The 14,794-nt window shown below is 40.7% G+C and overlaps 1 protein-coding gene across 1 annotated transcript in view; it reads left to right on the top strand.

The window, feature by feature from the left end:
- The first annotated feature begins 11,712 nt into the window (after positions 1–11,712).
- The window catches only part of LOC127420692 (E3 ubiquitin-protein ligase RNF19A-like), a 74,834-nt gene continuing 71,752 nt past the window's right edge, over positions 11,713–14,794 (top strand). The window contains exon 1 of the mRNA XM_051663172.1: positions 11,713–11,862. Coding sequence (XP_051519132.1) covers positions 11,832–11,862 — 31 coding nt within the window. The 5' untranslated portion in view covers positions 11,713–11,831. The remainder of the gene's footprint in view (positions 11,863–14,794) is intronic.

The raw sequence follows: 14,794 nt of genomic DNA, 5'->3' as shown, positions 1-14,794 counted from the left end.
CCCCCACCACTACAACACAGAACAATCCGGACAGTACAGTCAACAAAAACAGTAAGGAGTTGGTGTCTCTGTCGAGGCCTGGGTCTGTATATGCTTAATGGTAGGATCCGAGGGGACTCTTTAGGGCGATTCGCATACTGCTCAGCTCTTGGGGCTAGTGTAGTAGACTATGCCATTACAGACATGGACCCCTCCTACATACGTGCATTCACTGTCAGACCACAGTCTTCCTTATCAGACCACTGTTAAATTAATGTGTTCCTAAAGAAAATCCGATACCATAGAACAGACCAAGGGCCCAGCAACCTGTTCAAACTAAACCCAACATACAAATGGTCCCCAAAACATGAGTCCGAATTCCTTAGTGCAATTAGCTCCAAAGAAATGTCCAACCTAATCAATAGATTTCAAATAACACAGTTTATGGCTAACAAGATTGATGTAAATTCCGCAGTACAACAAATAAATGATATTTATCAAAGGTGCTCAATCAAAGCAAACCTACTCTGTACAAACAAGAAAACGAAACTAAAAACTGGGGATGAAATTTGGTTTGATAAAGAATGTAAAATTAAAAGAAAACTAATCAGACAGCTCTCTAACCAAAAACACAGAGAGCCACAAAAAGCTGAAACCAGACAAAATTATTGTGAAGCACTCAGGGATTATAAAAATACAATACGCCATAAAAAGCAACAACACCTAAACCACACTCTTAATGAAACTGAAGACTCAATTAATAATAATCAGTTCTGGGAAAAACGGAACAGTCTGAATAAACAACACAGCCAGGACATAGCCATACAAAATGGAGAATTATGGAAAGGCTATTTAAAGAAATTTCTCCAGAAAATCTCTCACCTGACCAGAAAAATATGCAAAATAAGATGAGTCAATTAGAATCTACATTGAAAAATAACCAAAACCCTTTAGACTATCAGATTATCAAAGACGTCTTTTATAAAGTTGACGGGCTGAGTAATTTATGGAGTATTTTTCTTTTTTTTTGTTCTTTTTTTTTTTTTTGTGCGGCCTCCGAGTTAGTTTGGCTCTTGATCATCTGAGGAACCGGGATGCCGGTTTTGTTTTTCGTGCTGTCTCCGCCTAGCGGCTGGAGTTTGTTCTGTTGAATAACACTCCTTTGGAACAGCTGTGGATAAATCTGTTCGTTCTTTGTGCTTATTCCTCCTGCTGACTGGAGTTTGTTTCTGTGGAGTATTTTTAAGGGACAGTAGAATGATCACGTCATCTGCTGAACTCATAACAGCTGGCTCACTGAACATTTGTTTGTCTGTCTGAGGAAACTGAACGGTTTTATATCAACTGGAGTTTGTTTTGCAGAGGAACACACTTCGAGATGGTTCTGTGAATGAGTCTACATGTTTTTTCTGTTATTCTGCCTGTTGGCTGGGGTCTGTTTTACAAAGTATTTTCTGTTATGTAATTTTGCCTCACAAAATTTGTATAGAAGCACCGGACTTGAGCAATCCGATGGCAAAGTTGTCGCGGGGGCTCTCGTAGGCATGCATGGACTCTTTGAGTTTTAAGGGATTGATGCCGGTTGGCGCTGTCGTGCGCGGGGTTAATGCGCACGTTTTTCTTATGTTTTGTTCGGGGGGAAGTTCAGGGTTTGATTGTTGCATTAATGGGAAATGTGGTCTGTGTAATCTACACACAATTTATTTTTTTATTTTTTTTATTATATCAATATGTCAAATGTTAATATGAATAAGTTGTCTCTCTCCACATGGAATGTGAATGGTTTGGGGCACCCCATAAAAAGAAGGAAGGTTATTACTTTTCTTAAATGTAAGAAATATGATATTGTGTTTCTTCAAGAAACACATTTTTCCCCACAGGAAGCTGAAAAATTTGGTAAGATATGGGGTGGACATGTTTTCTTTAGTGCTGGTTCAAGTAAGAGCAGGGGAGTTATTTCATTAATAAGTAAACATCTACAATTAAAATTTCTCAAACAGATTAAAGATAAATTAGGAAGAGTCATTATTGTTTTAGCAGAAATTCAGGGGTAAAGGTTGATTTTGGCTAATATTTATGCACCTAACGTTGATGATCAGGGCTTTTTTATAGATCTTGAAGGGATGCTGCAAGCCACTGGCACCCCTCGTGATATAATATTGGGAGGAGACTTTAATCTTTTGATGGACTCAGTCAAATCAAATCAAATCAAATCAAATCACTTTATTGTCACACAGCCATATACACAAGTGCAATGGTGTGTGAAATTCTTGGGTGCAGTTCCGATCAACATAGCAGTCGTGACAGTGATGAGACATATACCAATTTACAATAACATCAAATTAACACAGCACAATTTAAACATCTGTTATACATAATTAAACTCAACTTAAAACATCAAATTAACACAACACAATTTAAACATCTGTTATACATAATTACACTCAACTTAAAACATCAAATTAACACAACACAATTTAAACATCTGTTATACATAATTACACAACTTAAAACATCAAATTAACACAACACAATTTAAACATCTGTTATACATAATTACACTCAACTTAAAACATCAAATTAACACAACACAATTTAAACATCTGTTATACATAATTACACAACTTAAAACATCAAATTAACACAACACAATTTAAACATCTGTTATACACATAATTACACTCAACAATATACAGATAATAACATACACTGTACAGTATACAATATGCTGTTTTTGTTTTTTTTGTTTTTTACTATATAGATACTATATAGATACACATTATTCAATAAAAATTAAAATATATATGAAAAAAGTATATATATAGAATGTACAGTATTGTACTGTATTGACATTCAGGCTGTCGGTTGATAGTCAGTTGTTAAGAGAGAATATAATATAATAATAATATAATTTATGACAGTCCGGTGTGAGATAAAAGAGTAATAAAGTGCAGGGCTGATGTATTTTGATCGTGGGAGATCAAGAGTTCAGAAGTCTGATTGCTTGGGGGAAGAAGCTATCATGGAGTCGGCTGGTGCGGGTCCTGATGCTGCGATACCGCCTACCTGATGGTAGCAGTGAGAACAGCCCATGGCTCGGGTGGCTGGAGTCTCTGATGATCCTCCGAGCTTTTTTCACACACCGCCTTGTATATATTTCCTGGAGGGAGGGAAGCTCACCTCCGATGATGTGTCTGGCAGTTCGCACCACCCTTTGCAGTGCTTTGCGGTTGTGGGCGGTGCTATTGCCGTACCAGGCGGAGATACAGCCAGTCAGGATGCTCTCCACAGTGCAGGTGTAGAACTGTGTGAGGATGTGGCGGTTCATTCCAAACTTCCTCAGCCGTCTCAGGAAGAAGAGGCGCTGATGAGCCTTCTTCACAACGACTTCAGTGTGGACGGACCATGTGAGTTCCTCAGTGATGTGGACACCCAGGAACTTGAAGCTGCTGACTCTCTCCACTGGTGCTCCATTGATGGTGATTGGACTGTGTTCTCTGTCTTTTCTCCTGAAGTCCACCACAAGCTCCTTTGTCTTACTGACGTTGAGGGAGAGGTTGTGCTCCTGACACCAGTGTGTCAGAGTGTGCACCTCCTCTCTGTAGGCTGTTTCATCATTGTCAGTGATCAGACCTACCACCGTCGTGTCATCAGCAAAATTAATGATGGCATTGGAGTTATGTGTTGCCACACAGTCATGTGTGTACAGGGAATACAGTAGTGGGCTGAGAACACAGCCCTGCGGGGCTCCAGTGTTGAGGGTCAGTGAGCAGGAGATGTTGCTGCCTATTCTAACCACCTGGCGTCTGCTTGACAGGAAGTCCAGGATCCAGCTGCGCAGCGAGCTGTTTAAGCCCAGAGCCTGGAGTTTCTCATCTAGCTTGGAGGGCACTATGGTGTTGAATGCTGAGCTGTAGTCTACAAACAGCATTCTCACATAAGTGTTCTTTTTTTCCAGGTGGGAGAGAGCAGTGTGTATTGTAGATGCAATGGCATCATCAGTGGAGCGGTTGTTGCGGTATGCAAACTGCAGCGGGTCAAGATTGAGTGGTAATACAGAGCAGATGTAATCTCTGATTAGTCTCTCAAAACATTTGCTGATGATGGGGGTCAGAGCAACAGGACGCCAGTCATTTAAACAAGTTATTTTTTATTATTTTGGAACAGGCACAATGGTGAATGTTTTAAAGCATGTGGGGACTACAGACAAAGAGAGGGAAAGGTTGAAAATGTCCGTAAAAACACCAGCCAGCTGGTTCGCGCACGCTCTGATGACGCGGCCCGGAATGCCGTCTGGACCCGCGGCTTTGCGGATATTCACCCGTCGGAAGGATCGGGTTACATCCGCTACAGAGACAGAGAGTGAACTAACCTCTGTAGCTTCGGCCGTGAGAGCTCTCTCCGCGAGGGCGGTGTTAGTTCCCTCGAAACGAGCATAAAAAGTATTTAGCTCATCCGGTAGAGAGGCAGCGGTGTTCATGGCAGAGTTTTTATTCCCTTTGAAGTCCGTGATGATGTTAATTCCCTGCCACATGCTTCTAGAGTTGGTGGTGTTAAACTGTCCTTCAATCTTGCTCCTGTACTGGCGTTTTGCTGTTTTGATAGTTTTTCGGAGGGCATAACTGGCTTGTTTATGCTCCTCCGCGTTCCCGGAATTAAAAGCGGAGGTCCGCACGTTAAGTGCCGCGCGAACATCGCTGTTGATCCACGGCTTCTGATTCAGATAGATTCGCACAGTTCTGGTCGGAATCACTTCCTCTACACACGTTCTGATGAAACACATTACGCTATCAGCGTAAAGCTCGATGTCGTCATCAGAGGCGGACCGGAACATCTCCCAGTCCGTGCGATCAAAACAGTCTTGTAGCGTAGAGTCTGATTGGTCTGACCAGCACTGGATCGTTCTGAGGGTGGGTGCTTCCTGTTTCAATTTCTGCCTGTAAGCGGGCAGAAGCAGAATGGAAGAGTGGTCCGATTTGCCAAATGGTGGGCGGGGGAGGGATTTGTAGCCATCCCGGAACGGAGAGTAGCAATGGTCCAAAACCCGGTCCCCTCGTGTGTTGAAACTAATGTGCAGGTGATATTTTGGTGCGACTGATTTTTAAACTGGCTTTATTAAAGTCCCCGGTCACAATGAACACGGCCTCAGGGTGCGCGGTTTCCTGCTCACTTATAATCCCATACAGTTCCTTGAGTGCCCGGTCTGTGTCGGCTTGTGGGGGAATGTACACAGCAGTGATAATGACCGCTGTGAATTCCCTCGGTAGCCAGAATGGTCGACACAGAAGCATAAGAAATTCCAGATCAGGAGAACAGAAAGACTTGATGGAATGTACGTTCCTCTGATCACACCAGGATTTGTTGATCATAAAACATACACCACCTCCTCTAGTTTTACCTGAGAGGTCTTTCGCTCTGTCCGCTCGGAGCATGGAGAACCCCGCGGGTTCAATGGCTGAGTCTGGAATCTCCGCAGACATCCAGGTTTCCGTAAGGCAGATAATGCAGCAGTCCCTCGTCTCTCGTTGGAAAGAGATCCGCGCTTTCAGCTCGCAGAGCTTGTTATCCAGAGACTGAACATTTGCCAGTAGAATAGTGGGTAGCGGGGGTCGATTTGCGCGGCGTCTTACTCTGATGAGAACGCCGGCTCTGTTTCCCCTTTTCCTCCTGCGTTTCCGCGGCCATGCTGCCCAGACAAAGGGCTCCGCTTGCGTGTTTGTAAACAGCGGGTCGGCATTGAGGAATGTGAAGTCCGGTTTACGGTGTGAGATCGCTGAACCAATGTCCAAAAGTGTTTGTCTGTCGTAGACAATAAGGCAGACAACATCCAAGACAAAAAACATAAGAATTGTAAACAAAACAAACAAACCATTGCTATGTTGTGTCGGAGCTCGCAACGCAGCAGCCATACTCGGCGCCATCTTGAGTCCGAATGTAGTCCTTGATCATAGTAAAGCAAAAGTGTGTAAGCCCCCTAGAGCAACATTGACGCTTCACAGGATGTGTAAAAATCTTGGTCTTGCAGATATTTGGAGACTTTTGAACCCATCTGGTAGAGACTATACATTTTTTTTCATCAGTCCATAAGATTTATTCTAGAATAGATTTTTTTTTTTATATCGAAGTCCCTCATTTCATCTGTTGTTGACTGCTCAGTTGGAAACATCTTAGTCTCGGATCACGCCCTGGTGAGTTTGGAGATGTTGCCACATACGGAGAAAAATCAATCATATAGTTGGCGCTTTAATGTATCCCTTTTACAAAATCCTGATTTCTAACAAATGTTAAAGACCGAAATCAATGTTTATATGGAGACCAACTGGTCCTCAGTATCTTCTGTGGGTGTGGCTTGGGAGGCACTTAAGGCGGTTCTTAGGGGTCGGATTATACAGTATACCTCATTCACCAAAAAATCCAAAGCACGAGAACTTGTGAAGTTGGAAGGAAATATTATAAGTGCAGAGGCAGAGCTGAAGCGCAGAATGTTATCTGATGGCCTCAGAGAATTGACTCAATTGAAATACAGATATAATACTATTTTGTCGTGGAAGGTGGAGTTTTGTCTATTCAGGGCAAGACAGTCATACTTTGAGTCGGGGGACACAGCAGAGAAGCTTTTGGCTAGATATATAAAGCAGAGAGAGTCTTTTTCTACCATTCCCTCAGTGAAATCTGCTGGTGGTGAAATATTTACCTCGGCCACTGATATTAATAATGCTTTTAAAGAGTTCTATCTTGATCTTTATAGTTCTACATCTTCGTCTACTGATGAAGATATTAGAAACTTTGTGGAACCATTAAAACTTCCTAAACTGACAACTGAGCAAAGAAATTGTCTTGATTCTGAGATAACCTCGGAGGAACTTGACGAGGTAATTAAGGCCTTACCTACAGGCAAAGCTCCGGGGCCAGATGGTTTTGCTGCTGAATTTTTTAGATCTTATGCTACAGAACTAACTCCACTTTTGTTAGACATTTATACAAAATCATTAAAGAACGGAAAGCTTCCTCCAACCATGACGCAAGCACGGATCAGTCTGATTCTTAAAAAGGACAAAGATCCAGGTGTGTGTAAAAGTTACTGTCGAATTTCCCTGATCCAGCTAGATGTAAACATTTTGTCCAGAATTTTGGCTAATCGTTTAAGTAAGGTTATGACATCTCTTATACATATAGATCAGGTGGGATTTATTCGGGGCCGCAGCTCTTCTAATAACATCAGGCGTTTCATTAATATCATGTGGTCAGTAGCGAATGATCAGACTCCGGTCGCTGCCATTTCACTTGACGCCGAAAAGGCATTTGATATGGTAGAATGGGATTATCTTTTTAAGATTTTAGAAATGTATGGGTTCAGGAGTACATTTATTGTTTGGATTAAGTTACTTTATAGACACCCTGTAGCAGCGGTACAAACAAATGTATTAATTTCAGATTATTTTACTCTGAATAGGGGCACTCGGCAGGGTTGCCCTCTTTCCCCATTTTTGTTCTGTCTTGCCCTGGAACCATTAGCAGCCTCGATAAGAAAAGAGGATGATTTTCCAGGGGTGACAGCGGGAGGTGTGGCGCATAACCTTCTGCTTTACACAGATGATATTTTATTATTCGTCTCTGACCCCACTAGATCTATGCCTTGCCTCCACAGAATTATTAATTCCTTTTCCAAGTTCTCTGGATACAAAGTCAACTGGTCTAAATCCGAAGCTTTAGCTCTGACTGCGTACTGTCCAGTAACAGCCTTTCAGCCGGGCGCCTTTCAGTGGCCCAAACAGGGCATTTCATTCCCAGCAAATTTGTCTGATTTAGTTAGAGTTTATTTTGACCCTTTAATTAAAAAGTTTTCGAGCGATGTGGACAGATGGGGTTCATTACATTTATCAATGATTGGGAAGGTTAATGTTATTAAAATGAACTGTATTCCAAAATTCAACTACCTGCTACAGTCACTCCCTATAGATGTCCCCCTCTCTTATTTTAAGCAATTTGATAGAATTGCAAAGTCCTTCATTTGGACTGGTAAATGTCCCAGACTACATTCCAACAAATTACATAGGCCAATTGACAAAGGTGGGTTAGGCTTATGCAAGATTTTGTTTTATTATTATGTTTTCGGTCTCAGGCATTTGGCTCATTGGTCGCTTCCACCTGAGAGAGCCCCTCCCTGGTTTTCTATTGAACAGGAAGTCCTTGCCCCTATTTCTCCATTGCAGTCTTTCTATTAAACTAACTGGAGAAGTTAAGTCACACCCCGTTATTTCACATTTGCACATGATTTGGACAAGAGTGGCCAGAGTATTTAATTTGGACATTTATTTAAATGTTGCCTCAAGCATATGGCTGAACCCAAAATTATGTATCAGTAAGTCCCCTTTCTGTTGGTCAGAGTGGATTGTGAGAGGGGTTGTTACACTCAGCGACCTGTATGAGAGTGGAGTGTTGAGATCTTTTGAGAATCTGGGTCATCATTTTGGGATTCCCAGATCTCAGTTCTTTAGGTATGTACAGCTGTGCCACCTGCTCTGTGCTATTTTTGGAAGTAGCACACGCCCCCCCCTAAAGCGGCAGATGCTTTGGGAGAGGTGATTACTGCTTTTGGAAAAGGTCATGAGGCATCAGTGTATTACTCCCTGCTGGTTCAGAGTCTGGGGGATGGAGCTTTAACTTCTATCAAGAGATTATGGGAAAAAGATTTGAATTTGGTATTGGAGGAAGAAGTGTGGACTAGGATTCTAAAAAATGTAAATTCTGCATCTAGACATGCAAGGGTTCACCTTATGCAATTTAAGATTTTACATAGATTTTACTGTACCCCCTCTAGATTATATAGGCTTGGTCTTAAAGACACACCCAACTGCTGGTGTTGTCAATCAGGAGTTGGAGACACAACTCATGCCTTTTGGGGGTGTGTTAAGATTCAAGATTTTTGGATGAAGGTGCAGAGCTATTTCTTTGACGTTTTGGGCACTCAAGTTTTGCTTTGCCCCAGACTTTGTATTTTGGGCAATGGAGCTGTCATAAATTTGGGGGACAAATTTATAAAAAATTGGGTTTTAACAAGTGTTCTGATTGGCAGACAAGTCATTTTAAGGGGTTGGAAGTCCGACGAAGTGCCATCATTTCCAGAGTGGTGTACAGAGATGGGGAGGGTGGCAGCGTTTGAAGAAGGGGTATCTAGAGGATTGGGTAATTTGGACTTGTTTATGGGAAAGTGGGGCAAATATTTGGCATTTTTGGAGGGCTCTCGTGGAGGGACAGTGGAGAGAGAGATGTATGTGATTTACTATATTTTATTAATTATTTTATTTTTTAATATTTGTTTTTGTGTGTATATAATTATGTGGGACCACTGGGATGTTCTTATGGGTAGGGTTGGGGGTTGGGGATTGGTATTGATTGGTTAAGTATTGATACTGATTGTATATGTTCTTGCTTTTATGTGTTAATATAGGAATCAATAAAAAAATGTTAATATACAAAAAAAGAAAAAAGAAAGAAACTAAAACCCAGAAAGGCATGTGGTTTAGACAACATTTGAACAGAAATGCTGAAGCACAACCCTGCAGTAATGCAGGAGGCCTTGTTAAAACTGTTCAATCTGGTTCTGCAAACTGGCTACTTTCCTGATACCTGGAGTATAGGCTTAATACACCCATTATATAAGAGTGGAGACAAATTTGACCCAAATAACTACCGAGGCATTTGTGTGAGCAGTAATCTGGGGAAGACTTTCTGTTATATCCTGAATGCCCGGATACAGGCCTTCCTTACCAAGCACAATGTCTTGAGTAAGAGTCAGATTGGATTCCTACCAAACCACCGCACCACCGACCACATTCACATGCTATGCACGTTAGTCAACCAGCACGTTCATCAAAAAAAGCAAAGGCAAAATTTATGCATGTTTTGTTCATTTAAAAAAAGCATTTGATTCCATTTGGCATGATGGTCTATATTATAAAATTCTACAATCCGGCGTTGGGGGTAAAATATACGACACTATCAAATCTATGTATTCGGACAACTGGTGCGGAGTTAAAATTGGCAATAAAAGAACAGAATTCTTCACTCAAGGGCGTGGAGTGAGACAGGGCTGCAGTTTGAGTCCAACTCTGTTCAACTTTTACATTAATGAGTTAGCAGTGCTACTGGAACAATCTGCAACACCCGGTCTTACTCTAAATAATTCTGAAGTTAAATTTCTTCTCTATGCAGATGATCTGGTGCTGCTGTCAGCTACTGCACAAGGGCTACAGTAGCGCCTGGACCTGCTGGAGAACTACTGTCAGAACTGGGCCCTGACAGTCAATTTGAAAAAAACTAAAATTATGATCTTCCAGAAAAAACACAGATTACAGGAAACCAGATAAACATTCACTCTGGGAAACACTGCAATAGAACACACTCTACACTACGACTACCTCGGTCTAAAAATCAGTGCTTCAGGGGGTTTTGGTCTGGCAGTGAATGCACTAAAAGAGAAAGCTAGAAGTGCATTCTAAGCTATTAAGAGCAAATTTACCCAAATAAACATTCCTGTAACAATTTGGAGTAAAATCTTTGATGGTATTATTATGCCTATTGCTCTGAATGGATGTGAGGTTTGGGATCCACTCTGTCTGGCAGATTACTCTAGATGGGACAAACACCTCACAGAATCCCTGCTTGCAGAATTCTGTAGAAACATTCTAAGAGTTCAGAGAAGAACACCTACTAATGCATGCCGGGCCGAACTAGGCAGATACCCCCTAATTTTACATATTGAAAAACGATCCCTCAAATTTTGGACACACCTAAATTCAAGTTCCCCTAACACACTGCAACATGAAGCCCTTAAAACCCAAGAGCTGAGGCCTAAAACCAGTCCCCTTTGTCAGCTGGCTCTGAAACTCACAAACCCACTAACAACTAACAAACACCAGTTTCAGACCAGCACTGCTGAACAAAACACAATAAACCAAATCATAAAAGAAAGCAAAATTTTATATTTGGAATATTGGGAAAATGAAAGTTAAAAACCAAAGCAAATTGGAATGTTATCGGGCCCTAAACAGAACAAAATATCTCCACACTGTAAGAGATCCAAAACAGAGATGGATCCTCACCAAATACAGGCTCAGTGATCACAGTTTGGCCATAGAAAAAGGCAGACACAGACAAACATGGCTTCCAAAGGAAGAACGAGTCTGTGCTCACTGTGACACTGGTGAGGTCGAGACAGAGACACACTCTCTCCTTCACTGTGAGAAATTTACAGAGGTGACAGAGAAATACTTTGACAAACTCTCAAACCTCATGCCACAGGTTTCCAGTTCAGCAGAAACAGATCAAATGCTGGTGTTACTGGGGGAGGACAATCATGCTTCAGCTGCTGCAAAACTCTTTTGAGCTGCACACCCTCAGAAACCAATTACTGCCTTAATGTACTTCAGTCACAGTATTTTTATTATTATTATTATTATTTTATGTTCATAATGTCTTGTTAAATGCTTATTTTATGTTATATTGTATAGTGTATATTGTTATTATCGTTTTTATTTTATTTTATTAATTACCTGGCACCTTATTTTAATTCTATTTTTATTGTTATTATCTGTTTTGTGTATTAATGCTGTGGCAATATTGTATGTAAACACAATCATGCCAATAAAGTACTTTAAAATTGAATTGAGAGAGAGAGATAGAGACAGAGCGAGCGAGAGAGAGAGAGAGAGAGAGAGAGAGAGAGAGAGAGAGAGAGAGAGAGAGAGAGAGAGAGAGAGAGTGAGTGAGTTCAGCCTGACAAAACAACTCTACAAAGTAGCCTTCTTCCCACACCACACTCGGAATCTTTCGCCTCTATTTTACCTGGAATGAAATGCTTTTACGTGGATGACTTGAAAGGTGAGTGGTCATTTTATTCCGCGTTATAAACGGCCAGTTTGACGGTTTGGCTAACGGTCGCGCTGAGCTCGAGCCAGGCTCCGTGTCCGAGCCAATGTGAAAGTGGACATTTATACTTTTCTTTAGCAAAGACGAACCCCAAACTCCTCATACTTCAACAAACAACGATGTATTCCGTGTTGTACGACCGCTAACGGGCGTGTATTGGAGTAAAATGGTGTTAACGGGCCTTGTGGTGGTTCGGTATGAGATGGCCCTACTGTAGGCATGTAGGCATGTAACCAGAGCTATCGCATTGTCCAGTTCTTACTGTTTGTTCAGTTTCAATTCACACCTCTTTAACCAGGAAGTCTGTTAAAACGAAACATTTACCTTGCTTGATCACTGAGCTTTAATGTCACTAAACCTTTGATCTGCATTTTACACATAAGGTTTTTTTCAAACCATTATTAATAGATTGGTGACTTATTTTGCAACGGTTAGCACGCAGTGGATAGTTATAGTTCATCTTTTCTGTCAAACATCGTGTTAGGGGTGTCTGAAACATTATATTTGTCCGATATTGCTCTTGAAGTATTACGTCTTGCTGGTGTATATTGTGCTTTGAATGATTTCCTGTCATGCCTAACTTGCCTGAACAAGAACACAGTCAGAAGTAGATGAGCTTTTGAGGTATGTTAGGAAAGGCCAGTCTCATATCATCCAGGTTTTTTCTTACTGAGTTTAAAGGGTGATTTGGTGTAGGGATAAACCCAGATTTTCCCATTAGAGTTTATTGGAGAAATAGTGTTGTAATAGTGTAAATATGAGGCAGCTTGTTTCTGGGATCTTATCAGGACGGTTTATCTGTATTATTTATATTCCGGGTTCAGTACAAGTTGAGCTCAATTCACAGCATTTGTGGCATAATGTTGATCACCACAAGAAATAATTTCAACTCGTTCCTCATTAAAAAAAAAATATAGTTTCAAAATGTTAGCCACAAGAAATAAACAATATGTAAGTTAACATGGTCTTAGTATGATAAAATTATAAACTAACCTTTTCTGAGTAAGGTTACATAAAGTTACTCAACAAAGCCTAAAACGACCGTAAAAACGACAATTTCATGTACTTCACAGCGCAAATAATACACAAGTTTTAACAGAATATGGTAATTAATGCAAGTGTTTTTATTAAATTATAAGTTTCACATTTCTGTCTTTAAACCCTCCAAAATTTGGCCCCATTCACTTCCATTGTAAATGCCTCACTGTAACCTCGATTTTTGCTGCTGCTTCTTTTTCTTTTCTTTTTGAAATATTTAAAATATAAAATTGTAAATATAGAAATGTGTAATAAATGAAAATACAAAGTTATACTTGAATTATGAAATTAAATAATGAAATATATGCTCTATTATGACAACCACAAATTTAAGGCTGCTCTGATGCTGGATTTAATTTACACAGAACCAAAGCATCGGCATCTTTGAAAATAGGGGCTGAGATGGGTCAGAGCAGGCTTAAATTAGTCTGGCTTTTGCATCTTTACACAGTATTTTGAGCAGGCATGGAGCAGGCTTAACTCAGCTGTGTAAAGATGCCAAAATCAGTGATTCTGCTAGCCTACATTTTCCAAAAAGTGTGTTTTAAATGGGCTGTTATGCATTGATTGTTTTTGCAAAATAGATCCTGTACTTGATCAATTTGATTGATTTTTTATTTTATTGAGGTTTGTTGTAAACTTGGCTGGATTTATGTAGAGACCACAACAAAAAATGCCATGCCATGCCGTGCAAAGAAACAGTAAATCAACTTGAAGCCAGCCAAAAATGACCTATACTTGTACCCCTCATGCATGCATGCTTGCCATTTAATGCAAAGCAGTCTCCCCCCCCCCCCCCCCTCTTTTTTTGTTACGCACAATGCTTTCCTTAGAATCTGAATGTCTTGATGGCCTCAGTCTTTCATTGGTTATTGGACTGGTTCCATTTGAAGTTGAATGACCTCAAATAAAGCAGATTCTAGTTAATAGGTTCTGTTTGAGTGCAGGGCGATATGACAATATATATTATGGTGATGATATTAAGTGTCAATCGATAATAATTTTGCTATATTGTGTATATCGCAATAAATTAAAATCCATGTGTGCGGCCCGGCCGTCCGCCCAAGAGAAATTTCAGGCAGCCAAAGTTATTTCAAAGACATTCATCTTGCGTTTGGTACAGTTGAAGTCAGAAGTTTACAAACACATTAGCTAAATACATTTAAAATAAATTTTTCACAATTCCTGACTGTGATGAGGAGGAGGGCGTGGCCGCGCCGTGAGGGTGGACGGCTGCGCTGAATCAGCTGGAGAGCAAGATAAGGGGGAGCCGGAGACGCCAGTTCAAGAGAAAGACACACGTGGCAGTGTTGTGTGTGTCTGTTTATGTTCGTTTAAGTTGAGTTTTGCATTAAACTTTATGTTGACTGTTCAGCCGGTTCCTGCCTCCTCCTTGCCAGTTCTTTATCTGTTACACTGACATTAATTGTTGAAAAAAATTCCCTGTCTTAGGTCAGTTAGGATCACTACTTTATTTTAAGAATGTCAAATGTCAGAATAATAGTAGAGAGAATGATTTATTTCAGCTTTTATTTCTTTCATCACATTCCCAGTGGGTCAGAAGTTTACATACATTTTGTTAGTATTTGGTAGCATTGCCTTTAAATTGTTTAACTTGGGTCAAACATTTTGGGTAGCTTTCCACAAGCTTGTCACAGTAAATTGCTGGAATTTTGGCCCATTCCTCCTGACAGAACTGGTGTAACTGAGTCAGGTTTGTAGGCCTCCTTGCTCGCACATGCTTTTTCAGTTCTGCCCACAAATTTTCTACCAGATTGAGATCAGGGCTTAGTGATGGTCACTCCAATACCTTGACTTTGTTGTCCTTAAGCCATTTTGCCACAAC

The sequence above is a fragment of the Myxocyprinus asiaticus genome, chromosome 30 (genome assembly GCF_019703515.2).
Source record: "Myxocyprinus asiaticus isolate MX2 ecotype Aquarium Trade chromosome 30, UBuf_Myxa_2, whole genome shotgun sequence".
Taxonomy (NCBI): domain Eukaryota; kingdom Metazoa; phylum Chordata; class Actinopteri; order Cypriniformes; family Catostomidae; genus Myxocyprinus; species Myxocyprinus asiaticus.
This window is presented reverse-complemented; position numbering and strand designations above follow the sequence as displayed.